General features: G+C 35.0%; 1 protein-coding gene across 1 annotated transcript in view; it reads left to right on the top strand.

The window, feature by feature from the left end:
• Nucleotides 1-25992, top strand: part of Zbbx (zinc finger B-box domain containing) — a 99434-nt gene that overhangs the window by 45615 nt on the left and 27827 nt on the right. The window contains exons 8-15 of the mRNA XM_051157303.1: nucleotides 581-755; nucleotides 6936-7056; nucleotides 11878-11987; nucleotides 12327-12427; nucleotides 13657-13736; nucleotides 15548-15687; nucleotides 18787-19073; nucleotides 24242-24395. Coding sequence (XP_051013260.1) covers nucleotides 581-755; nucleotides 6936-7056; nucleotides 11878-11987; nucleotides 12327-12427; nucleotides 13657-13736; nucleotides 15548-15687; nucleotides 18787-19073; nucleotides 24242-24395 — 1168 coding nt within the window. The remainder of the gene's footprint in view (nucleotides 1-580; nucleotides 756-6935; nucleotides 7057-11877; nucleotides 11988-12326; nucleotides 12428-13656; nucleotides 13737-15547; nucleotides 15688-18786; nucleotides 19074-24241; nucleotides 24396-25992) is intronic.

Raw genomic sequence — 25992 nt, 5'->3', positions numbered from 1 at the left:
TGACAGCATAGGATGAGAAAGTTCTTCAGGATCTTTGCAGATGCTGATAGAAACCTTCTGAGAATGTAAATGTTCTGGAGACAATGACAGCATGAGATTTATATGAGAACACATAAAATCCCCCCACACATCTATAATCATGTCAACTGGTATGACCGAATGCTTATAATCCAATAATATAGGAGGCCAAAGTAGAAATATCTCAAGTTTGAGACCTCTCTTGGAAAGACATAGAATGAGACCCTATCTCCTAATACACAATTGCTGTACTGTGAGAAATTTACAAGTACCAGAGAATTGGGGAAGAAGAAAGAATGAGTAATGTGTAGACAGCCAGAACATCTGTAGATGGGGAGAAATAGGGGTAGAATAGAGAAAATCATCAGATTTATAGGTTCTTACATTGTTAACATTTGATCAGAACATTTATAAATGCTAGCAGAGTTTAAAGAAAACAATAAAGCACTCAAATGTGCATTATATAAATAGATACTTGTCTGAGTGAATTAGATCTTCTTTTCATGTTTTTAGGATGCAGAAAGTTTAATCAACCTTCTTTGCTACCTTTTTAACTGGTTAGGTAGAAACTACAGCAGCAGAAGGAGGAGAAGGTGTAAATCCAAGGCACAAGCCCTTGTGTGAAATGCCTTTTGATGAAGAAGCATCAGCCCAGTCCTTCCAGGAAGCCTTAGCTCAGTGGAGAGCTAGACATCAGGAGGAAAACAAGCAAGAGAACTTACATCCAACAAAACCAGGTATGGACACTGTTCAAATATTCATATAACGAAATAAAGGTGTCTTCATTTTCTTTCCACTCTTCACAATACAAACACAATGTTTAAAAACAATAAAGCACAATTTGCTACAGCTTCTCCAGGGAGCTTTGTGTACACAATAGGCAGCCAGTGGTGAGTTGTTTAATATTTATAAAGCATAAATTCATCATGGGGGATATTTGCCCTGGTTTTCTATGTAAATTCACATAATCACATGAATAGAGCATTGAAGTCTCAGCTTTTATTTTACTGCAAGGAAACAGTGGTTAGGAAACTATCCCAGTGTAGATCTACTGTTGCAATACATCAGGTGGGAAAGTCTGAAGGCAGGAAAGCAAAGGGCACTTTATATATATTAGATCAGTAATGTTTCTCTTCAGTGTTAGAAATCTCAGACAAAGCAACATAAAGGAGATCTTTATTTTGGCTCTCAGTTGGAGATGATACAGTCCATCAAGGTAGGGGAAATACAGCAGCAGGTGGCTCCAAGGTAGCAGGAGCTGATGGCTGGACTCCTTTCTTACATCACTGTAGAAAAGGCATGAGATACAAGACAGGAAATAAGATACTGCTATAAACCACAGAGCATGCCTTCAGAAAATATACTTCTTTCATTGTGTGGCTTCAACCTCCCAAACTGCACTGCCTCCAAAACAGCACCCTAAACTGAGATGGTTGCGGAACAAGTGTTTGCAAGTAAACCATAAACCATAATTTGTATGTGACCACAGTGAACATCACAGGCAGAATAGATTTGTATTTGCAATATTTTCCTTTCATTTAAATAAACCCACATGGCATTTTCTTAATCAGTAATTGATGTAGGAAGAGCTAGCCCTTTGCAAATGCATCTGGCCACATCTAAGCTGGTTCTAAAAGAAGGCCGATCTTTCGTAGCCTCTTCACTAGTTTCTGCCTCCAGGTTACTGCCCGGTTTGAATACTTGCCTTGACTTCCTTTATTGATGAACAATAACCTGTAAGTGAAATAAACCCTTTCCTCTCCAACTGGCTTCTTCATCATGGTGTTTTATCACAACAATAATAACCCTAAAATGGTAATTCTATCTGAGCAGAATTTAACCAAGATATCAAATGAAGAAAATGCAATACTCAGAACTTCAGAAACACTCTTAAATTCTAGTTTTGAGTTTATAATGGTTTATAGCACATGAAGAGAAAAAAAATGAAGCCTTTTAAAAATTCTTCCTCATATTCGTGCATTGGAAATATGGGTCCAAAATGTACTTATTTCCTTAGACCTAATATTAAAAAAAAACCTTGCAAGGCAAGTCTTAGAGGTGGTATAAAAGTTGATTCATAAGTAGAAAGCCTGGCATGGTGGTGCAGGTGTTTAATTCCAGTACTCAGGAAGATAGAGGCAGGTAGATCGCTGCTAGCTCAAGGATAGCCTGGTCTACAAAGAAAGGCTGGATAGCCAAGGTTACAGAGAGAAACCTTGTCTTGAAAAGAAAACAAATAAAAAGGAATAATTACAAAAGTCATAGAATTTTCTACCCCCTCCTTAAGCTTTCATATTCTAAAATGAAATGCCTGAAGCAACTATGTTTTGATGGGATTATGGACAATTTTTTCATCAATGATTGATTATTAAGTGAAAAAGCTAATGTTCACAGGATGATTAGATCATCATAAAGTTTATCAAACTAACCATTGTTGTTTTTTAGATGCTATATCCTTATCGCAAAATGTACCACCATATTTACCATTGAAGAGATGCTCTTGACTTATTACAGAACTTGATAAACATTTTCTATAAGCATATTCAGCTAGCCAACCTTATAAAGTTCGAAAAAGGTCATGGACAACACATGAATCAATAAGTTGCACTGTGTTGCAATAAAATCTTATATTTATGAACACAGAAATTCAGTCATAGGAAACAATAGGTCAGATTTAAATTACAAGCTCTAGTGTACTGATCCTTGACACAGTAAATACATTGTTTTCTATTCTGTTATTAAATATAATCAGAAATAGTGGTATAATTTATGTTTCAGGGCTAGGATGTTCCTTTAATGTCTAATTCCATAGTTACTTTATGTCTCAGGCTTTATAGTATTGTGTAGTCTGTAACACCTTGATTTTTTTGATTCTACACATAGACAGTGATTGGCTATTAGGTGGATGTTATTAGGAAAATTCAGTGAACAGAGAACAACTGTCACAGTGAGAATGGTTATAGTGAGCATTTTTCAATCATGGATTCTGTAGTGATATATCATCATGGGTGAATACATATTTTAGGTATAGTTTGGCTTACTCTGCCTACAGTACATGTCCTAAGTAAGCCTTATTTATTATCATGGCACTGCCAGGAAATATTATCCCATAATAGTATAAGAAAAGTGCAGCTACATCCATGAAATCCATTGTTCTTATCATGTGTTACATTTTCTATAAATTTTTATCACTGTCAATATCACATTGACACCTGGAGAAGCCATCTTTGTATCTAGTAAGAACAAATTTAGTGGGAAAGAGTTTTATTTAAAGTTGCATCAATGCTATATTCTGAAGTACACAGTTAAATTGATTGACTTGGGAAAATGATGGACCATTGCTTTGATAAGAATTTGTTATTAGAACATACAATAATGATGCCCCGAAAGTTGTTTCATCAGAGTCAAAGTCAAGTGACTTTTGTCAAGAAAGAAAATGCACAACAGATACCGTCTGCTGTCAAACTTCTAACATCACTTTAAGAGACTGTTGGAATTTTAATTATGTTGACTTTGTACCTAAATTTTAAATTTGTAGACTTATCTTATTATTCTGTTTCTATACAGAGGGTAAGAACACAATAAAATAATATATGAGCCCTATTAAAAAGAGAATTTATTGTAATTTACACAAGGTTTAACATGGTCCTGTAGAAGACACTATCTCATGAAGTTTGGACATTTTTCTTTCAGGCTGCTGTTATATCCTATGAAACTCCTGTCATTCTTCCACCACAATAGGTGGAAAAATTACTCTGTTGTAGCTTGGAGCCTGTCATCACTAAAGTGTCAGGAAGGGTCTCTTCTCTGGCCCTGTTAGAGCACAGTTACAGAAGTAATTGTGCCATGGCTAAACCACCAAGATGAGACTGATGGGTGTGGGACCCACAGATAAACTGTGTCATGTGGCAGACATCTTATGTCTAATATTATGTTCATAGAGGAACTGGTCCCAGGGAGGAAATGGCTAATATGGCTTTACACACTTCAAAGAAGAATATATGTTTAACTGAGAAGTTTCAAAAAGAAAGAACTGTGAGGTTCCATCAAAGAATAAGGTGCATTTAGAACAGGTAGTTGGGGAAAGATGCTATGATAATCTAAAGAATATTTGGAAAAAAATAACAACGTCCTTTTTCGAGTGATTGTTTCTACACTTTTTTTCTTTCTTTCTTACTATGGATCTCCTGTGTAGAAATTATAGTAAGATCTGTTCTTGACATATTTAATTTTGATATTTTCAAGAATATATACACTTTATTGGTAATGTCATAAGTGTGCTTGTAAATATTTTAATTTCATATAGATTGTATCTACAGTGTTAAACATGTATAAAAGTAGTATTGTAAACTTTACAGCTCATTGAAGAAAAACTAATAAGCACTTGTGATTCTGCCTATCCATATGACTATCCTCTATTTTTCCATCTTCTCCAGCATTTTACTAACCTGTAATTTATAGTTTATTCCCTTGGTTTCCCTGGGGTTTACTCAAAATATATTGTTAAATTTGCAAGTGTTATATATATATATATATATATATATATATATATATATATATATATATAATTTATTTATATTATTTTATGCTTTATATGACCTAATATTATTTATCTGGGATTCATGAATGACATATGTGTGGTTGTAGTCCAACTGCTTTAAATGCTTACTAATTTCCTTTGTGAATGTGGCACTATTTCTCAGTTTCAATGTTGACTGTTGTTTAGGGTATTTCTCATTTTGACCATGTCAAATAATACTACTATACATTTTCTTGTACAGGACTTGAACTATGTCCTGAACACAATTCTAGGGATGTTAATACTTGAGAGTTGAATAGCTGGGGTGTTTTTTTTTTTTTCAGGAAAATTTGTCCTCAAGTTAGATTAAAAGTGAACTATTCAGAAATGTATTTCCAATATTTTACATTCCATCTGAAGTGTGTGAAAGTTTTCTGTTGTTCCCATTATTTCCAACACTTAAAATTTCAGACACTTAAATTTTTGCTCAAACAATGGAGCTAAGTACTATGCTTAACATATACACCTTTTATTAGAAATAACTTTATGCATCTTTGCATTTAATAACCCTTTAGCCGAGCTGCGTGTTTTAACTTTCCCAGTTCTCCAGCTGTGTCTGTCACTGACTTTTCCCTTCATTCACTTTAGTCATGCAGAGACTCCTTCTCTTTAGTGTGAATGTTTGGTACTTTTGATGTCCAGAGGCTGTAATGTGGCCTAAAGCTCTTTTCTCTCACCTTCCTGCTGAAATCCTCCCATTGGCTTGTTTGTTTTCCTCTACTCAGGTATCCGGGGCTTCTTCAGATTCTTCAGGCACCCATTTACTTTAGGATTTTTGTGTTGCATGTTAAGAAAAATGCCTATGACCACAACACGAGGAATGGTGGAGAATCTCATACAAATTCTCTGAAAAGAAGGTTTCTTAGCCAGAGACAAGAAGACAAACAAAGCCTCTATGATAGCCCATGAGGCCTTTCTTTCAGGGATCCACACCTCATGAAGAATCCTTATGCTCTTCAGTTGACTAGCAAAATGTCCCGCTGAGCCAAAGATTCTTCTCCTAGCAGTTATGCGATTGTCACTAGGCACATTCATTCATGAAATATACCAATAAGCACATTAAGGCCAGGTGTCTCATGTTTATTTCCTGAGACTGCGCCAGTGCTGAACGGATAAAAATGAACCACAGGCTACTTGCCTTAGCCCTGTCACAAGTACAGTGGTTCGCGTCTCTGAAAAGAACCAACCTAAGGCCGCCCTTCCTCCTCCTCTCAACCATTGTGATAAAATTCTTTCAACTTCAGCATGCTTCCCACACCTCCTCTTCCTCCCATCATATGTCCCTGTTCACAATGCATAATCCTAATTCATTTCCTTCTATCATTTAATAGATTCTGGTCATTACCCTCCGAATTTCCTCTGTCTCTTTCCCACAATACTCTTGGAAGGACAGGAACTGAAAAACACCGTTCTTCTGGTTTATGCAGCTACCTGCATTTGGCTGCTGCCAGATGATAATCTCTAAAGTCTGCAGTATGATGTTAGGGTGAGCTTAGTGTTAAAATACCTAAACATTTTCTTTTTAATCCTTACCACTTTCTTTTCTTCTTCTTCTTCTTCTTCTTCTTCTTCTTCTTCTTCTTCTTCTTCTTCTTCTTCTTCTTTCTCTCTCTCCTCTCTCTCTCCTCTCTCTTCCTTCCTTCCTTCCTTCCTTTCTTTTTTGCAGCTTTTTATTCTGGGGGTGTTGCAGCCTAGATAGAGGGATAGTATCTGGAGATTGGAAGAGCTGTCTGTCCTGGACTTGTCAGCTTTCCTTCCCCAAAAGCTTCATCACTTTCAAATAGCCCTGAGTAGTTTTGTAGTTTGTCATACTTCAGAAAGAATAGCATTTGGGAGCAAATGACTGCAAAGGTAAATGTCCACTGGAACCTTTGTTCTCTTCATTCTAAATAAGATAAAATTCATTATTAATTACCTTTTTCTATTCCCCACAAAGTGTAAATGTTATTAGGAGTGGCTGTAATATACACCTTTATGTGTGTGTGTGCAGGTGCTGGGTGTGTGGAATATACACTGACTCTATTTACCTTTTTTCATTTATGAGATGTTGCACTTTGAAAGCTTTTGACTCATAGGATTCGTTTATTTCAAGAGATTTTCAAAGAATTGTCCACAGAATCAATTATTAAATCCAATGCTTTAAAAATCCTTTAGCATTATTTATATCTTAGTCTTGATATTATATTAATAGCATATATCATTAGATAACAATAATTGCATTTATAAGGATAAATGCCAAGAATTATACTCCATAAACAACTGACACTCTATCTAAAGAAAAGGTATGCTAATTTATAGGCATGGCTACATTAATTATGTGCAGTGTTTATCTTTATAGACTCAGTGGAAGAATGTGAAGTACAAACAAATTTGAAAATTTGGACAGAACCAATTAATATTGAATTTTCAGAAGACAGTCTGTCATACATGGAAAAATTATGGCTTAAGAAACACAGAAGGTATTCAGTAAAATTTTAACATTACTATTTATCAGAAATAGAAGTTATTCATGTTTCTTGCTTGTGGGACATGGCTTTCTGAAGCAGTTTGTAAGTATACTATGTATTTGTAAGGCTTGTTTTAAAGCAATTTAAAATTACTATTGGATATATTAGCAATAATTTTAATCAATTATATTTATACACACATATTGTGTATTTTAACCTTGAGAAATATAAGAAATGTATATCTGGGGAAAGGCACAAATAAAGTGTAGAATTTAAGACTAACAATAAAAAATATGTAATAAATAAAAATACTTTAAAATGACTTTTCTGTGTTTTAGCATAGATATTTGTGGCTTTATTTTACAATTGTATTAAATTGAAACATATTTTAAATTAAACTAGTTTAACATAAATTAGATCTTTAATTTTGTACCTTTATTAATTCTAATCAGTTTATTTTTTCAAAGACCTTTGGTCAGATGCTTGGTCTTGTAATTTGTTTAAAAATCTATTGGCAGGAACAATGAAGTGTAGCCATCTCTGCCTTGTAACAAATTGAGCTTATACCATTCAAAGTCATAAACTCTGAGGCCCTATATGTGGTTAAAATTACCAATGATGGGAGAAATGTCAATTTTTATAAAGTAGGTCTGAATCTAAGTACGCAGTTTCCGTAGTTCCAATTCCTCCTAAGTGACATGGGTGCTATGATTGTGGTCTTTGAGTCACATTTTGAAAAACAAAAATGCTAGAGAAACTCTCTAGCCTGCAAGTGAATAGTGATCACAAAGCCTGTGCTTCATCATACAAAAACATCCATTTCCAGGGAAGCCCATTTCATCTATCAGACATTCTCATAAATCATATTCCCTGGGAGTGGTATTCTGTTTCTAACTACTTTTTTAAGCCTAGTCATAATTCTACTTTGTTGTTCCACTGATGATTTTCTAGTTTTTTCCCATTTTACAATTGAAATTATTCATGAAAAGATGTTATTTCTCTTCTGTATAATTAGTATTGACCCAATGAGAGAGAAAGAGAGAGAGAGAGAGAGAGAGAGAGAGAGAGAGAGAGAGAGAGAGAGAGAGAGAGAGAGAGAGGAGAGAGTGTGTGTGTTGCCATCCACTGGAGCATGGCCAACCTACCAAGGACCACACCCTTAAAGGTGGCTCACCTCCTTTATCCCAGCACTTGGGAGGCAGAGGCAGGTGGGTGTATCATTGTGAGTTTGAGGCCAGCCTGGCTCACAAAGTGAGTCCAGGATAGTCAAGGCTACACATAGAAATCCTATCTCGGAAAAAAAAAAAAACAAAAAAAAAAAAAAAAACAAAAAACCAAAAAAAAAAAAAAAAAAAACCCTCAGGAACAGTCATAGGGGAGGGGAATAAGGGGAAAAGGGGAGGGAGGGAAGAATGGGAGGACACAAGGGATGGAATAACCATTGAGATGTAAACAAGAATAAATTAATAATAAAAAATTAAAAAAAAGAAGAAGAAAAAAAAAAAAAAAAAGAAAAGAAAAAGAAAACCAATTCATCCTCCCTCAGCAGCCATCAGCTTTCAATAGTTTCTCAGCTAGAGTTGGGCTCTTGTGCTCTTTTCCCATACCATTCTATTTCCCAGCTGGCTGCTGACTGGTTTGATCTCATGCTGGACTGCGTAAGCAACCACAGCTACCGGCTGTATATGGATGTAATGCTCCTATCATGCTCAGAATACATTTGTTTCTTCCCACTTTTCCCTATGTTCTGTCTTGGAAAGAGGGCGAATGTAGAATGTCCACTTATGGACAAGTACTCCACAGACACTTCTCTACACTGTGATCATTTCTGAGTCTTTGTTTTAGCTTCTGTTCTGATGAGGACTGAGAGTTGCATTAATCTATGTGTAGAGAAACACTATGTACATTTAGAAAAATAATAGTAAGTGGGTACTCTTATAGGGCTAGTAACTCTCGCCATAAGCTCTAGGAGATATTTCTTTTATATTTAAATGGATTTTTATCAATAATGCTGAGTATGAGAGATCAATAAACCAGTCTGTGAACTGTCTTTGCTACAAACATGACAACCTATATTTAATCCCCAGAACATACAGTAAAAAACGCTGTGCATAGTAGCAAATGTTAGTAATCTTAGTGCCAGGGAGGCAGAAACAAGAAATCTTTGGGAATCAGTGGACAGGCAGGCCAGCCTATACTGGGCAAGGTCAAGAGGACACAAGGTCAAGACCATTAAGGACTGAATACAATAAAATAGAGGGCAGTTGAAAAGTGACACTAATGAATGACCAGCCTTGTCACACCCACGTCCACACATATGAGTATACAGATGCATATACGTGTTTATAGAATGCAGAGGGGGGAGGGGAGGAATGGAGAGAGAGACAGAGAGAGAGGAGAGAGAGAGAGAGAGGAACGAGAGAGGAGGAGAGAGGAGAGAGAGGAGAGACGGAGAAGAGAGAGAGAGAGAGAGGAGAGAGAGAGAGGAGAGATAAAAATTGCTAAGTTTCAGAGAAGTGGTAACTACTATTATAAAAGGTATATTCGACTTTATATTTTATGGTTCTATGAGAGGTATTGGGAATGGAATAATGGAAGCCAAGGCTTCTTAAAGATAAGTGTTGTTTATTCATAGGTGCATCCTAATTGCAATCACCCTCCCTCTTTTCCTCCCAGTTCTATCCTTCCTCACACTTCTTCCATATTCCCCACCCCTGGGTACCAACACTGTTGTCACATCAAGTCCCATCAGCCTCCACTTTCACTGAGGTAAGACAAGGTAGCTATGCTAGGGTAATGGGATCCAGAGGAAGGCAACAGAGTCCAAGTCAGAAACAATCCCACTTTAGTTGTTAGGGAACCCACCTGAGGACCACGCAGCCCATCAGCTTCATATGTGTATGGGGCCTAGAACCATTCCATGCATGTTCTTTAGTTGGTGCCTCAGTCTCTATGATCCTCCATTGGTCCATGTTAGTTGGCTATGTAGGTCTTCTTGACTCCTCCAGGCCTGCAATTCCTCCTATAACTCTTTCATACAACTCCCGGAGCTCTGCCTAATGTTTAGCTGTGGGTTTCTGTATCTCTGCTTCCATTATCTGATGGATGAAGCCTCTCAGATAATAGTTCTGCTATGTTTCTGTCTGCCAGGATAGCAGAGTATCATTGGTAGTGTCAGGAGTTGGGTCTCTTCCATGGAGTGGATCAAGTTTGGCCAGTCTTTGGTCGGTCATTACCTCAACCTCTGCTCCATCTTTTATCCCTATACCTCTTGTATGCAGGACAAATTATGGGTTGAGGATGTTTATGGTTGGGTTGGTGACCACCTCCCACCAATGGACATCCTGTACTGCTATAGGATGTGGCCACTTCAGTACTAGTATGCCCTGCTGCTAGGGTTCTCAGCTAGGGTTATCCCCTTGAATACCTGGGGTGGGGGAGGCTCCTAGGAAATCACTTAAATTTTATTGGCATGAATTTTCTTGATTTAATATAGAATAAATAATGTGTAGTATCCCCGCTCTTCAACTCTGCTATCAGAACTCTGTAAGGCTATCATCATAAAATAAAGATGCAAATGAACCAACAACTAAAGTTGGTTTGCTTCATGAAGCACTTGGATAACAGTCTATTTTTACTTATGCTATATACAGGGAGTTATTAGCACAATAAACTAATATTGAACTAGGAAGCAGTTTCTGGGGACCAAGTGCCAGTTTCCTTTTGGTCTTTTTATTACCTAATAGTCTTTTATAAAACTTACTTAGTTAAACTCTCAGTGGAGTTTAAAGTCTTCAAAGTTTTTTAGTATGTGAAGATGAGTAACACAATATTTTGTGCTTGTGTGATTTGTACACTTTACTAGAAGATGCAACCAGTGTATTTACAAGCAAGAAAAGATGCACTGTAGAGTGAAAACACAGCTAGGGTTTCCTTGAAGAGCAGGCTGCGCAGATGCCTGCTATTACTGTGTTCTCTGCCTAATGACCTGGAACTAGTAGGCTCTCCACCCCCTCACCCCTAATACCATCATCTTTAATAATGAGCATCATAGTAGAGATTATTTAATCTAGCGTCTATTCAAACTGAGTGTCATAAAAGTGGTTAGAATAAAAATGGACAAATTTTATGTTTTATGTTGGTATTAAAAATACTACTAAGATGGGGTCTTTTACATGGCAACCATGTGAGTTTGCATTATCTATAAGGATTGTGCAGTTATTTATATTTGATTTAAAAGTAAACCTCACAAGTCTGTGAACATCCTCCAGAATTAAATACGCATTCTTGAACTCTGAGAATTCTTAAGCTTCATGCTTTCCATTTGAAGCAGTTTGGATCCACCCTTGTTGTTAATTAGGTAATGGATGCCACAGACAGAACATCTCACATTCCTATAATCGAACCCCATTTGCCACTCTACTGATGTGTTGAAAGTTTAGATAAATTCCCTTAGGTTGCTTTAGAACTCATCAACATAGTGCCAAGTGTGTGAGATTAAAACATATACTTGTAAATTAGCCTTGTCAACAGCATGGCGTGTTCTTTGGACTCCATGTGGCTTTTGAGAGACTATTGGCTTGTATCGTGACTTTGGCCTTCATCTTATAACAAAACACAGTATGCAACTGTAAAACTCCTTGGGTGATGGGTAATTGATTTAAAAACTTTTATCACATTGAAATTTTATTAATTGCAACCTATGAATTAATGTTATAGTAAAAACTTCAGCATTAGTTTTGAATTCTCACTCACTTGACAAGTAAATACCTTGTCTGGGAAAGTTCAACTAATATGTTTTTCTCTTTTAATTGAATCGTTCTTGTGTTCTAGAACTCCTCAGGAACAACTTTGTAACATGCTACCAAAGACACTCTCACCTCGACGTGAAACCACTGCTGAGGCACAGTGCACTCAGAATGAAAGTGATGCTGATAGTGACGGTCAGTTGATCTTTGATTAGATCTTCTAACACTTACTGTTTAAAATTATATAACCAAGCAATAATCAACACACACTTTTATGTTTTGTCCATGTATCATTCTGATCTTTACTATGAAAATCCAGCTCCTTTTATTTGCTATAGTGTCTTGCTCTAACTTTAATAGCTGCATACGGACAATAACTGCAAGGAAATGTGTGTTTTGTTTGAGCTGAGGAAATTGGCAGTGTTTCATCTCTGTGCAGATTCATGAATGACTTTTTATTTTTGGTAGCATTATCTCTAGACAGTAAATTACCAGATATGCTTTTTGGTAATGTTTTTCAATTTTATTTCCTAGCTGAGGAGCTCAAAGTAAAATATCCACCCCTTTTTATGCCAGTAGAAAAAGTGAATATAGAGAGACCTCCACCATCACTAACAATAGTAGAACTGGATACTGTAAGTATATAGTGGCTGTTCAAATTGTTTAACCTAGAAAATACGTCATCGTGTTGTCTTCCTGTTATTATCAGTAAGATTTCTTTAACTTGTTAGAATTTAAGAAGAAATTCATGTTTGGGTTCCAGTTTGTTGATGAATATAAAATTGTTCATTTTATTGCAGAGACCACAGGTAAACACTGACTTAATATCAACACATTTTTGGAGGCATGCATCATGGGAGGTGTGCAATTGTTCTGCTATGTTAGCTCACACAGCTCCTTTTCTCCTCAGGCGTGCATAAAAAGGGTATTTCCCTCACATAGCATCTTATTTAAATATATTTAGGTGTAATGTGTAGTTTCTGGGATGTCAGTAATATTATATTCTTTTAAAGGAAAAGATAGCATTTGTGGTTTAGGGGAGTTTTTATAGTAATGCCAGTACAACCCTAGAAGTTACAATGGGAACTAGAGACAGCCAAACACAGCTCAGACAAATTGACTCAGATGTGATCCAGCCTCTGTATTTTTACTTCCTGGTTCCCTAATAGTTGAATTATGACTTTGTTAGAAACATTCTGACATTTTGGATTGCTGTTTCAGAACATCATGAGAATGCAAAGCCCACCTTTTGCTTCCTTTGTGACCACTGGATTGGTAGCTGTTACAGCTTTTCTTTCTTCTATGAGTGGTTTATTGATCCTTTAAAGAAGTGGCAGATATTAGTCAAATACAGAACACCCATACGCACCATTTAGTATTTTTTAATTTTTTACATATACATTTATATTATTACACATAAATAAAATAAACTACATGTAGAGAGAAGAACCACAAATAAGCAGGGATTATATTAATGTTACATTCATAATATTTTGGCTGTTTGTATTTGGCAACCTCGAAGAAAACATATGTGATTTTTAGAATAAATTTCAGACAGTACGTTAAGAAGACCAGAAAATTGGTTGTCAGCAATCTACTGGGATTGACAGTTGTTACATAAATTGCTATTATTAGTATCAAATGTGACAATTATAAATACTGAGAACAACATTAAATTTCCTCAAGGATAAATCACTGAATTTTCTCCCTCTGGAACATGTATGGTATAACTAAAGAGTCATTTGTAGAAATAAATAATGTCACACACAATTAAATGGCTATATGAAAGCTATATATGTTACATGAAAAGTGGTATAATTGATTTATTGAGTATATTAATATTACATAACATGTATTTAATAAGACTCATGAAAAAGAATTTGAAGAAATGGGGAAAGCTGTGCCTTCCAGAATTGAATTGGCTGATGCAGAGAATCAACTAAAGTAAGTTCTTTCTCATTCACTTTGGTTACTCTTTAAACACTGTCACAAAAGGGCTGGGTTGTGGTAGAGTGGTAGAGCATTTGCCTATGTGGCTGAGGCAATAGGGCAGATCTGATCTATAGTACAGCCATTAGTAGTAATAACACAACTAAAATCCCACCATGCAAATATCATCCATCTGTTTAGCTGGGAAATTCATGGTGTTTAAATGTTTATTAGTATTAAGTTCACTTTAGTCATGTAGCAATTTGTGCATATTATTTTTAGTTTCGTTGTTTTTAAAGCAACAAACCTGCAATTTTGTTGAATGTTTGTATTCTTTATGTGTTATGAATTTAGTGATTTATTTGAAGTAGTCTTCCAAGTTGGATATAATGTACATCAATCTTTTTTCTAAAGATGCTTTTGGACTATACTTTCTTTTGAAGTCTAAAATAAGAACTTATATAAATGACCAGGTTCAAGAGCTCCTCTGATACAGTACTACTCTTTAGGCAAGACCTAATACATACCTGGAAAAAGAAGTATAGTAGTTCACTGCACAATTGCTCTGTCCCATTTTTGTCATTTCTACATGAATAATCAAATATTTCTGTTAGTAAAGTTAAAAATTACCCCCTTTTGTGACATTTAGTGTTTTTTGTGTTTCATCACAAATGATCGATACGACTTAACAGTGGGATCCGGCTCCTGTTAAGCACCTCCTCTATTAGAGCTTTGTTCAGATCAGCTGCTGCCCTTCCCAGTGCATCACAATAGCTTTGACTCTAAGTGATACCCTGGAACACGAAGAAGCATTCTGTCTTGACATAGGGTTCAATTACTGAACAGCAGAGGTGCACTGGGTAGCCAGGTCTTGTGTAGGAGACATCTTTCTGATCAGTAGTTTAGAGTGTTATCTCCTATTGTGTGTCCTTATGGAAATGACTGACATTTCTGCTTGCTACTTTTAAAAGATTATAATAATTATAGTTTTGTATATGTAAATTCCTGTGCATCTATGTGTGTGTGTGTGTGTTTTGTCATATACTTGCATATAAAGGCCCAAGGACAACTTGTAAAGAATGGATTCTCTCCTACCATGAAGATTTTGGGGATTGAACGCAGGTTGTAAGACTTGGTAACAACTCTGGACACACACTGAATCATCTTACTTGCCCTTATTTTTTTTTTTTTTATATACATTGTCCCATGTCATTTTTTACCTCTGTGTAAAGTGTTAGAGGAGGTGAATAAAATTACCCATTATGGTTTAGCATTAGTCTTACAGTGTTGGATTGAAGGTAACCACAGGACTAAATCTCTCTCTCTCTCTCTCTCTCTCTCTCTCTCTCTCTCTCTCTCTCTCTCTCCTCAAGAGTAACATAATATAACACTTTGGTTAGCTATAATCCATGAGTTTTATGATTATAGAGTTTACATAAAAGTTGGGTTTTGTTTGATCTGTAGTGAATGTGACAACAGTACAGATGTTAGCAACGGAAATGTAGTAGGACATAATGCTTTTAACTTTCATCACTGAATGGAACACAGACAATTCAGGGAACTCTATGCTTGTAGTTCTATGAAATTTCAATGGTCTTGAAAGATCTAAAGAATCACACATATCAATATATTGTTAAGTAGGAAATTTCTATTGAGATTTGGAATTTAGTTACAGTATTATACATAATACCACTTATATTGTGTTCAATATGTCTACAAAATATTTAAAATAGTATTAAATTATAATCTTATGTAATTAATAAACCAGAACTTTCAGAGACCAGACTTTTCAACTAATTCTTTCTGCTTTTCTCTAAACATGAAAGTTCTACATTTCCCAATTATCAGAATTGCTTTCCAAGTGAAAATGGCATCCATCACCATCTTATTTTCAACAAGGGAAAAACAGACCTCTTAAGTCTTTGTTTGAGAAAAAGTGCTACATACTATAAAGATGACTCAAAAGGTAATATTCTGGTTTTTGCTTAATATATTTAAATAATGAATATTGGTAATTTAATAAGTCCACTAGATATAGCAGTCTAGGAATATCTTACTTATTATTCTGCTCATTATAAAGCCAGAAAAATTGAATAGTTGCAGTAAGATTGGTCAAAACCATATAATTATCTTGCAAATATTATTTTTAATCAATAAAATAGAATTGGATTTATAGGCAAATAAAATTAATGCAGGTATCTAGACAATTTATTATGGCTAAAATTAGTATTTCAAAGACACATAGAAAAGGTTTTAGTGATGTGAGTGTGGTAAGTGACTCACTTGCCTTCATATACAATTAAACAGCTCCCTATAATATTCATATTGGATGTAAAGTTCATATGAGATAAGCCCTAAGCATAATATTCCCTGCTCCCTGCTTTTAGTTCTCTGGTGTCATTCCCTCTAGCTCCTTTGAATTTTGTAAATCTGAATGAAGTATGAAAATTTTGGGGCTTTTCTAGTTTAAGATTTAAAAATCACTATCTAAGACACTCACTCTGAAATTCCTTGACCTAGTAGTCAGATTCAATTTTCATATCTTCCCCTAAATATGCATCACCTTGAAATGCCATCATCTTTCTCTGATGGTTTTTATTTTTTTTTTTTTGGCTAATCTACAATGTAGTTACTGGATGATTTTAAAGCATCTTTTCAAATACTATATTTTACAAAATAAAAAATTTCCAGGAAACCAGTAGGTATATTTTTGTGAAGAAATTGAATGATACCCAGGAGCATTACTGAAAGTAACTGATTTAAATCTATGATAACCTGACTGGCTAGCAGAAGGTGAGGAAGAATGGTGGCTTCATGCCAGTCCTCCCTGTCCTGTCGTTTTAAATTGGTATGGCCCATAAGAATTATATACACATAATGCAACCTAGCACTTTGGACTCATTTTTTTTGTTATTGTTTTACCTGTCATTGGTACTAGAAACATTTGTGAATATAAATACTTGTGTGTTACTTCAAAGGCATTTAAACATATCTATTGTTTAGAAGTGCTTTTTGTTTACTTCAAAGTTGAGTAAAAATCATAGAGCACTCCAGTATTCCCATTGCACTCAAATATAGTTTCCCCACTATTAACATCCTATACCAAAAGGCTCATCTTATTTTAATGATAAATAATATTGCATTATATGAATGAACTTTATTTTATTTAGTTTTCCTATTAACTATAAAATAATATTATTTTATTTCCAGGATTTGGCAGTTATGAATGTAGCTTCTACTAAAACCCATGTATGAGTCATTTTTCTGTTACTGTGATAAAATACCTTGAGTAAAAGAAGGTTAGGAATAAAGGATTAATTTTAGATTACAGTTTCAGAAAGCATATGGTTCATTGTATCAAGGAAGGCATGACAGCAGGATCCCCAGTAGTGAGGGGAGCAGAATCATAACATTTTATCTATATACAGGAAGAAGAGATGATAAACAAGAAATGAGGCCAGGCTATAAATCCTCAATCCCACCCCTTTTTCCCACAAGGCTTTACCTTCAAAAAGTTTTATAGCCTTCCCAAATCACTTGGAAACAGTATCCAAATGCATTAGTCTGTGGATGACAGTTAATATTTAAATCACAATATTTCTACCAAAGTACTGAAAATGCAAAGAAAAAGAGAATTCCTTTGCTTCAGTGTTCGCTATCCTTTGCCAGCTCCCTATTGAAATCTGATATTTAACATTTCTTGATATGTTTATTTACCATCTGTATATGATTGTGGGAGCACGAGTGTGCAAGTGCGTGTGTGTGTGTTTGTGTGTGTGTGTGTGATGCTGTGATTTTAAACTCAATATTTGTATAAACTAGGTAAGTACTCTGATATATCCTCTTTCTGTTCTTTTAATGAAATATTTATTCACATCTTGTCCTTTCTAGCTATTGTTTGTTTTGCTATTATAGAATTTTAAGAGTTCTTTTTATATTTCAGATAATATTTTTTCAAATATTTTCCCAAGTATTTCTCCTATTTCCTTACTTCTATTATTGTACCCCCAACACTCTTTATAACAGAGCATTATGAAAAGATTTTTAGCAGTAGTAGTTACCAATCTTGCAATACATTCTGGAAATTATATGTGAACTTTTTAATGCACAATCCTATCATTTATTCTAAAAATATTTTTTATGTTTGGATTATTCTAAGAGACAAGCATAGGATTGTAATGGGCATTTTGCTGTGTTTATAGCCTTTCTCATGTTCTTTTAGAAGCATATCTCTAATCTATAAGTTGATGTCATTTTTCATAATTGTCATTTTTATTAATTATAACAGTTTGAAGGGTAATTTCCATACACTATGTGTAATTGCCATGTTATATAAATATTTGGTAGTAACAGGTAACCCTATATTGCTATAGCCTAGAATTTATACCAAAGAACTCTTAAACTCTCTACTATTTCAGACATTAAATTGTCGAAAGAGGTATTTGTTTTGGAAAGAAAATAAGAGCTAACAATTTAAGCTCTCTCCAATACAAATATTGTTTGGTGTGCTTTAAAGTAAAAGCAATTTGGTGGAACAATCATTAAGATATTTTGAATCCTCAAAACATCTTGCTTAGTTCGTTGCCACCTTGGCTTCACACTAGTCACACACAGAGTTTGATGGAGGGAATGATAGATGCTGTTGCCTGAGTTTCACTTTAGTGTCTAATTGGTTGAGGTTGGGCTATCCGCTGACAGTTTCAAAGAGGAATGGCAGATGCTTCCAGTCTGCAGCCCAGTGAAAACCAATGATCTAAATGAGCAGATGTAATGAGGAGATCACTAATACTGTCTTGCTCATTTGTGTCTGAGTACGGCAGAATCCCTGCCATCCTTTCTCTTTTCTCCTCATTGCTGCCCTTTTTAAATAGTTGACTTCCTTGGCCCCGTCTTAGCACAATTTGGACTGACAAGGTAAAACATGCAAATAAGTAAACAAGTTTGATGAAATAAGTTTTACAGGTAAAATATTTTTAACCACTGGATTTTGGTTTGTGAACATTATAATCAATTAATTTTTAATGTATTTATTTATGTCCTGTTAAATATGTGTTTTCAGCAACAGAATCTTCAAACACTGTGGAGTCTGGTATTTATTCTGATGAGTTAAAGAAAATAGGAGAAACCATCTCTTTTGAGAAAAATCTAACAGAAGAAAATATAGACCAAGGAAATAATGAAGACTGTGTTGATTCCTGCATGCCACCTGAGAGTTCCTTGCCAACTGTGGATTTAGATACATCTTTCATCATAGAGGAGACTTCATCTCAAGAGACCAACACATCCTTGGAATGCAGCAATCTGAATGAGGGGACAAACTTGGATGATTCAAAAACTACAAAGCCACCACTGGTAAATACCTATTTCAGTAACAGATTTTAAGAATGTTCTTGAGAAAATTATGTTTTGGCATAGAACATGCTAATATGTTATCCTCTACTGAAGTTAAAATGTGCTGCCTTATAAAGTGATAGCTAAAGAATGACTCTTATGGAAGCAGACACTAGGAGGCTTATATAGGACAAATTCTTACAAGATGAATGCCATTTTAACATGCATTTTCCCATGACAAATGATACTAAAGAGCCACCACATAGACCCATTAACAATAATGGTACTTTTAAAAATAAAATTTATTTATAAAGAATAGAGTGTATGCATTCTATAACATATAGCTATATATATATGCTTATACATATATACACGTATACATACATTTGTACATCAATATAAATATTGTTGGAGTGATATCAATTCAGGTGCAAAGAAAATGACTGCCGCCGATGATGTCGGTAAAGAAAGTCATAATTTCAGGAGTATGGCTAAGGAAGAAAAAACAGAGAAGCAAACAAAGTAGCTCTTTCTTCTACTCGGCCAATTTGAAACTCTTTTGAAATCTCAATTCTACACAGTAGAAGTCTTCTGTAGCTGTGACTTTTTAATAATTAACTCCTTGGAAATTAGATAAATCGGCTCTTTTTGCATCCCTATAATTTTATTTAAAGTCAGCTTATACAGCCTAAGCTGAAACAAGAACCAAAGAATTCATACAGAAAAAAATATGACATTCTTTTCTAACATTTAAGACTTATATTAAATTTACATAGATGCACTATGAAAGGAATAAATAATAATAAAATCGCACATTGTGGAGTATATCAATAGCAAGACACAACATGATTATTTCTATCTATAAGGAAGCTAGATCTTAGACTTTCTAATATTCAGAATGAAAGGAAATTTACTTAATTTACAAATTGCTCTGTATGTGATACTCTATTTGGCAACAAAATAATGAGTGAATACACAATGAATGCATTTCAACTAATGGTAAGTGCTTTTGTCTTTCTGTATACAGTTTTCCCTTCAGAAAACACAGCAAGAAAAAACAATCATGCAAGATTTGCAAGTTAATTTTAATAAATCATTAGAGAATCTGTATTCTAATCTAATGATGAAATATCTTGTGCAAAATATTGAGAACATTCCTAATTACTTTCTGGGGCCAATGTATCTTTTATGAAGAAACTTGAAATACACTATTTTTCAAGGGTAAACTCAGATATCAGAAAATAATGGCAAACAAAACCCAGTAACTTATTTATAAAAAGCCAGTCAAATAGCTTTGAAGAACCCAGATGCTTAATAGATATAGTAAAGCATTTAGAAATCTAAAATACTTTCATTAAATGAGTAATAAAAATACATCTTCCATTACCCTAGTAAAGGGCATTTTGAAAAAAATACATAATTTGTGGTAATTCTTATAATGAAAATATTAAGGTAGTAAGATGAAACAAAACTAGAATTGTTAATATGAACATTACTATAAATATGTTGAAATTTAATTATGCAAAAATTCATAGAGAAAAAACATGACAATCTTTGCTAACATTAAGATCTATATTCATTTTACATAGATGTACTATGAGAGGAATAAGTAATAATAAAAGCATGCATTATGGAATGTGTCTATAACAAAATATAATATGATTAATTCAATCTATAAGGTCTCAATGCTTTTTTTTTCTTCTCCTGGTCTACAAATCCTTTTTACAATTAAATTACTAATGTTAACTTGTGTGATCAAGTTAGTATTGCATATATTCAAGGTTTAAAGAGTTCAAAAATGTATTTGAAACCTTTAAAGCTTACTAATTATATGTTTTAATCCTAATAGTACTACTGATAAAAATGTGTGCCTTTCTTCTTTTCTAAGTTTTTATTGAAAATAGACTCCCTTTCATAAAATACATCCCAACCATATTTCTTCTTTTCTTTACTCCTCCCAGTATGTCCCTTCTATTCTTACCCAGATGCATTGCCCCTCCATTTCCTCTTCTGAAGAGAGCAGGCCTCCAAGGGACAACAGCAAAACAGGGCAATAAGACAAGGCAAAAGCCCTGATCAAGGCTGGATAAGGCAATGCAATAGGAGGAAAAGAGTTGCAAGAACAGGCAAATAGTCAGACAAACATTTGCTTCCATTGTTAGGAGTCTCATACACCTTGTGCAGTCATCAGAGAAACTTTCTCTTGGAGCAGATGGGTGTGGGTTCAGAGACCAACAGCCATACACTATGCAGAAACAGTCAAATATGGAGGTCTCCATGGGGTCTCTCCTCCTGGAGTCTGGGAACCCTGCAGAGGAAGAGGAGGAAAGATTGTAGGAGTCAGAGAGGATGGAAAATTTCAGGAGAACATGGCCCTCAAATCAGCAAGGCTGAGCTCACATGGGATCCCAGAGACTAAAATGGCAAACACAGGGCCTGCCTGGGTCTATATCAGGTCATCTGTGTACATGTGTGTTTTTCTTAAAAGTGGTAACATTTATCATCACAGAGCAAAAGTGCCTCATACCTAGTTGATCAGGAAGTCATTACTCAATTTTATGAAAATATGCTCAACAGATTTACAGAGGGTATTTGAAAAAAAATTGCGTTTGTCATCTGTCTGTTTCAAAGGATCTGCTACTCCAACTATTTTGATTTGGGCACAGTAATAAACTAATCATCCCTTAGCAATTTTCAAGTAGTCAGCAACTATCAACAATCTTCTGGGGAAGTGGTATAAGTTAGTGCCATGAACAGTATAGTGTTCATTTGTGGAGCATTGTGTTTTTGACCTCATATTTTCAAGGTGAACTAAATAACCTTTATCCCTAGAAGTTTGTCAGTAAAGTAACAACAAGGAATGCACTCCATAGAGGATTAAAACAATTCTTCCACGGAAAATGTCTTCTCCTAGTAGTAGTTTCAACTGGAGAGGCCAAGACATACAATGAGCACCTTCATTCAGAAACTGGTTAATCTAATCTCTGTAGTGAGCTGGAGTATAAATAGAAAGAATGTGACTAATAGAAAGACACCATCAGGAGTCTATTAAAAAACTGAGTGTTTTAAATTAAACATGAAAAGAATTGGTGCTTTACAGTTTGAAAAATGAATTCCTGCTTTCAGATAGTCAAGGAGTTGAATTCACTCTCTCTTTGTCCGTAAAATGCTAATGTCTGAACTGAGTGTAAGTTCCCCTTTAGCAAAGTAGAAATAATTCCCTCACCAGAAATCATGTAGATATCTATTATGTTCAGGAATAAAAATCAAGTGGAAGAATCAAGGGTAATTTGGGCTGTGATGTTTCCTGATAGTCAAATTGAGTGTAGGTTGTTCATTTTGGACTTTCATCTTTGCAAAGTAGAACTTCCTGTTGAATTACGCACTAGGATTTTGTACCATACTGGGGATAAAAATGGACTTGTTGGAGGTCCCCAGTTGTTGTGGTTCTCCAACTGTCCACAGTAAACTCTGTGAGTTTTGAAAAAAAAATAGTATAAAACAAAATATCACTATTACAAATTTCCAAACCCTGTGCTCAGAGTTTAAAAACATTTTTTAAATATTGGTAATGGCATTATCCATGCATATTAGAGCTGAGCAATATCTTGGTCATGTACAAACAATGTCCTAGAGAGTTTATTAGGATTCCTGAGTTATGTACAATACTTGTTGCTAGCCTTATTTTAGGATGTATAAAGGTGAACTCTATGTTTGTTTGGAGTTATAGGAATCACTGTGTGGTATCTACTCTTTTGGAGCAAAGTATATTTGAGCATTAGTTACATTGATCATGGAATTGTTAAATACTGACACTCTCAGCACTTGTTAAATCCATGTAGAAGTCTTACTTATGAATTACTTGTTTCCTCCTAGGATTTCTATTTTAAGGATAAGTTCTTGCTAACTATGTATGCTAATTAGTCATGTGTAAACTTGAAACAAGCTAGAGTTATCTGAGATGAGGGAATCTCAATTGAAAAATGCCTCCATATGACCCATCTTTAAGACATTTTCTTAGTGATTTATTGAGGAAGGCCAAGCCATTGTGGGTGGTATGATCCATGGGCTAGTGGTCCTAGGTTCTATAAAGCAGCAAGTTGAGTAAGCCATGTGGAGCAAGCCAGTAGGCAGCACCCCTCCACTACCTCTGCACCATCTCCTACCTCTGGGTTCCTGCCATATTTGAGTTTCTGTCCTGGTTTCTTTGATGGGGATCCTTGATACGGAAGTCTACATTAAACAAGCCCTTTCCTCTCCAAGTTAGACATTCTGTAAGCCAGACAGCCCTTGAACTCACAGAAATCCTCCTGTTCCAGTCTTCTTTATGTGCTCAGAATACAAGTATAAGCCAACATGTGCAGCTTATGTTCTGTTTTTTTTTTTTTAAATCACAATCATAATATGAACAACAATGAGTTAGATGGTGGAATAGATATAGTCACTAACTCCAAAGGACACAAAGTCTAAATTTGCTGGATTATGGTTACATTAACATCTTAAGTTATTTCTCTTCCTGGTACCTCAATTTTTTGTATGTTTGTTTTAGGCATAGATTCCATCTGTGTTAATCATCATAAGAGATCTATTCTCATTGGCATTTAACTTCATCTTTCAAAGTATTTTTATGAGTATAAACACTAGTTCAGAGGCATATGCAAGAGCTTCCTCATTCCAGCATAATTTATGTCAACAATGTAATATAATAGTGGGTCTCAACATGTGTATTGCAACCCCTTTCATGGTGAAATGGTCTTTTCATAGAAATAGCATATCAGATATCCTACATATCAAACATATATTATAAATTATAACAATAGCAAAATTACAGTTATGAAGAAGCAATGAAAATAAGTTTATAGTTGACAACCACCACAACATGACGGCCACAGGATTAGGAAGGTTAAAACCCAGCCTACTAGGGGAAGAAAATAAAAGAATGAATACAGAAAGAAAAAATGTTTTACTTTGTAAACTTTCAACTTTCTTGGGTTAATGACAACTTTGAGCTTATCATTACAGTATTGCATTTATTAGATCTAAATATTGTAATATTTTGTCTCCCTATTACAGTATAAAAGTTGTCACAGCAGAACTGGTGTCGTGGTCATAGTAAGTTGCACAATGAATGAATGCATGACTTTGTTTTAATGAGCTAGAAAATAAAAACATCAAATGTTGTTTTCTAGTTGTTACAAGAAATAGCCCTCAGGAAAAAACCTGTAAAAGAACAGTACCAAGGACTTGAGAAGTTCTTTACTCCTGATAAAAATGAGAGAATCGACTCCCTCCCTTCATCAAATCTAGGATGCAGCCATGCCTGTTCTAGGATAACAGTTACAGGTAAATTCTGATCAGGAATCATGACCTTTGGGCCACTCCAGTCAAACCCTAACTCAATTTAAAAAACTGCCACCATTTAAAAAAAACTAGGGAACTGTTATCATTGACCACAACCTTTTCTTTGTTTCTTTGAAAGTATTGGCATTATGTGTGCTGTCATATTTGATGCTATCAGAAACTAATAAAAGACAATAATGGTGGGGGAAGATTATGTTAAGAATTTAAAAACATTGTTCATTTTATATCAAAAAATAAAAAAATCTATTTGAATCATTTTATCAACTAGACATCATCTTTACATTTTGTCTTTAAAACAAATCATAAAAATATCAAGATCACTTAAATTTCTAAGATTTATCTGTAATTTCAGATTCTTTCTGAAATACTCATACTGTCTTTAATTATACTAAAACAGAAGTAAGTTAAATTTACTTTTTGACTATTGTTAAGTGTGTGACTTAGTGGTAGTTTTTCTTTCATAATGATATATAACATTAGTACTGTTTGTCTCTAGAACATATTTATCTTGCTAGATCAAAATTCTATTTTCAATAAACATAATTCATTATCCTCTCTCATTAACCCAAGCTAACAGCATTTTTCTCTCTCTGCGTATAACTTTTTTCTTTTTATAATGTATTTTATTAATTTATTCATATTACATCTAAATTGTTATCTCATCCCCTGTATCCTCCCATTCCTCCATCTCTCCCACTTTCACCTTACTCCCCTCCCCTATGACTATGACTGAGGGGGACCTCCTTCCCCTGTATATGTTCAGAAGGTATCAAGTCTCTTCTTGGTAGCCTGCTATCCTTCCTCTAAGTGCCACCAGGCCTCCCCATCCAGGGGTTGTGGTCAAATATGGGGCCCCAGAGTCCGTGTTAAAGTCAGACCCCACTCTCCACTCAGCTTGGAGAGTGTACTGTCCATTGGCTAGATCTGGGTAGAGGTTCAAAGTTTACTGCACGTATTGTCTTTGGTTGGTGCCATAGTTTAAGCAGGACCCCTGGGCCCCGATCTGCCTGTCATGTTCTACTTGTAGGTTTCTAGGACCCTCTAGATCCTTCTATTTCCCCATTCTCCCTTACAACTTTTTAATTCTAATTAACTCATTAATACATGTGGACCAGCATATTTCACTTAGCACAGTGTTCCAAGTTTTATCATGTGCAATAACATATGTTTTTAAAATAAAGTATGAGAAAATAAGACTATTTAGGTTGTGGAAATTTTCTTGAAACAACCTAGATGTCCCTTAGCCAAAGAATGGATAAAAAACTGTGGCACATTTACATAATGGAAACCTCTTCACCTGTTACAAAACAAGGAAATCTTGAAATTTGCAGGCAGATGGATGGAAATAGAAAGATCACTCTTAGTGAGATAACCCAGAACCAGAAAGACAGGCATGGTAGATATACTCACTTATAAGTGGATGTTAGTCCAACATAAATGTCCATTGCAGGCCCCACCCAGTGGGAAATTGGGACAGATACTGGGACTCCAAGCTGGGCTTAAGGAACTGTGGCATGATGGAAGGACCCTGAGGGGTCAGGATCTCCTCCAGAGAGACCATAAGGGCTGGCAGATATGG

The sequence above is a fragment of the Acomys russatus genome, chromosome 15, assembly GCF_903995435.1.
Source record: "Acomys russatus chromosome 15, mAcoRus1.1, whole genome shotgun sequence".
In the NCBI taxonomy this organism is placed as follows: domain Eukaryota; kingdom Metazoa; phylum Chordata; class Mammalia; order Rodentia; family Muridae; genus Acomys; species Acomys russatus.
The sequence above is the reverse complement of the archived record's forward strand: the minus strand, read 5'-3'. Positions and strand labels throughout refer to the sequence as shown.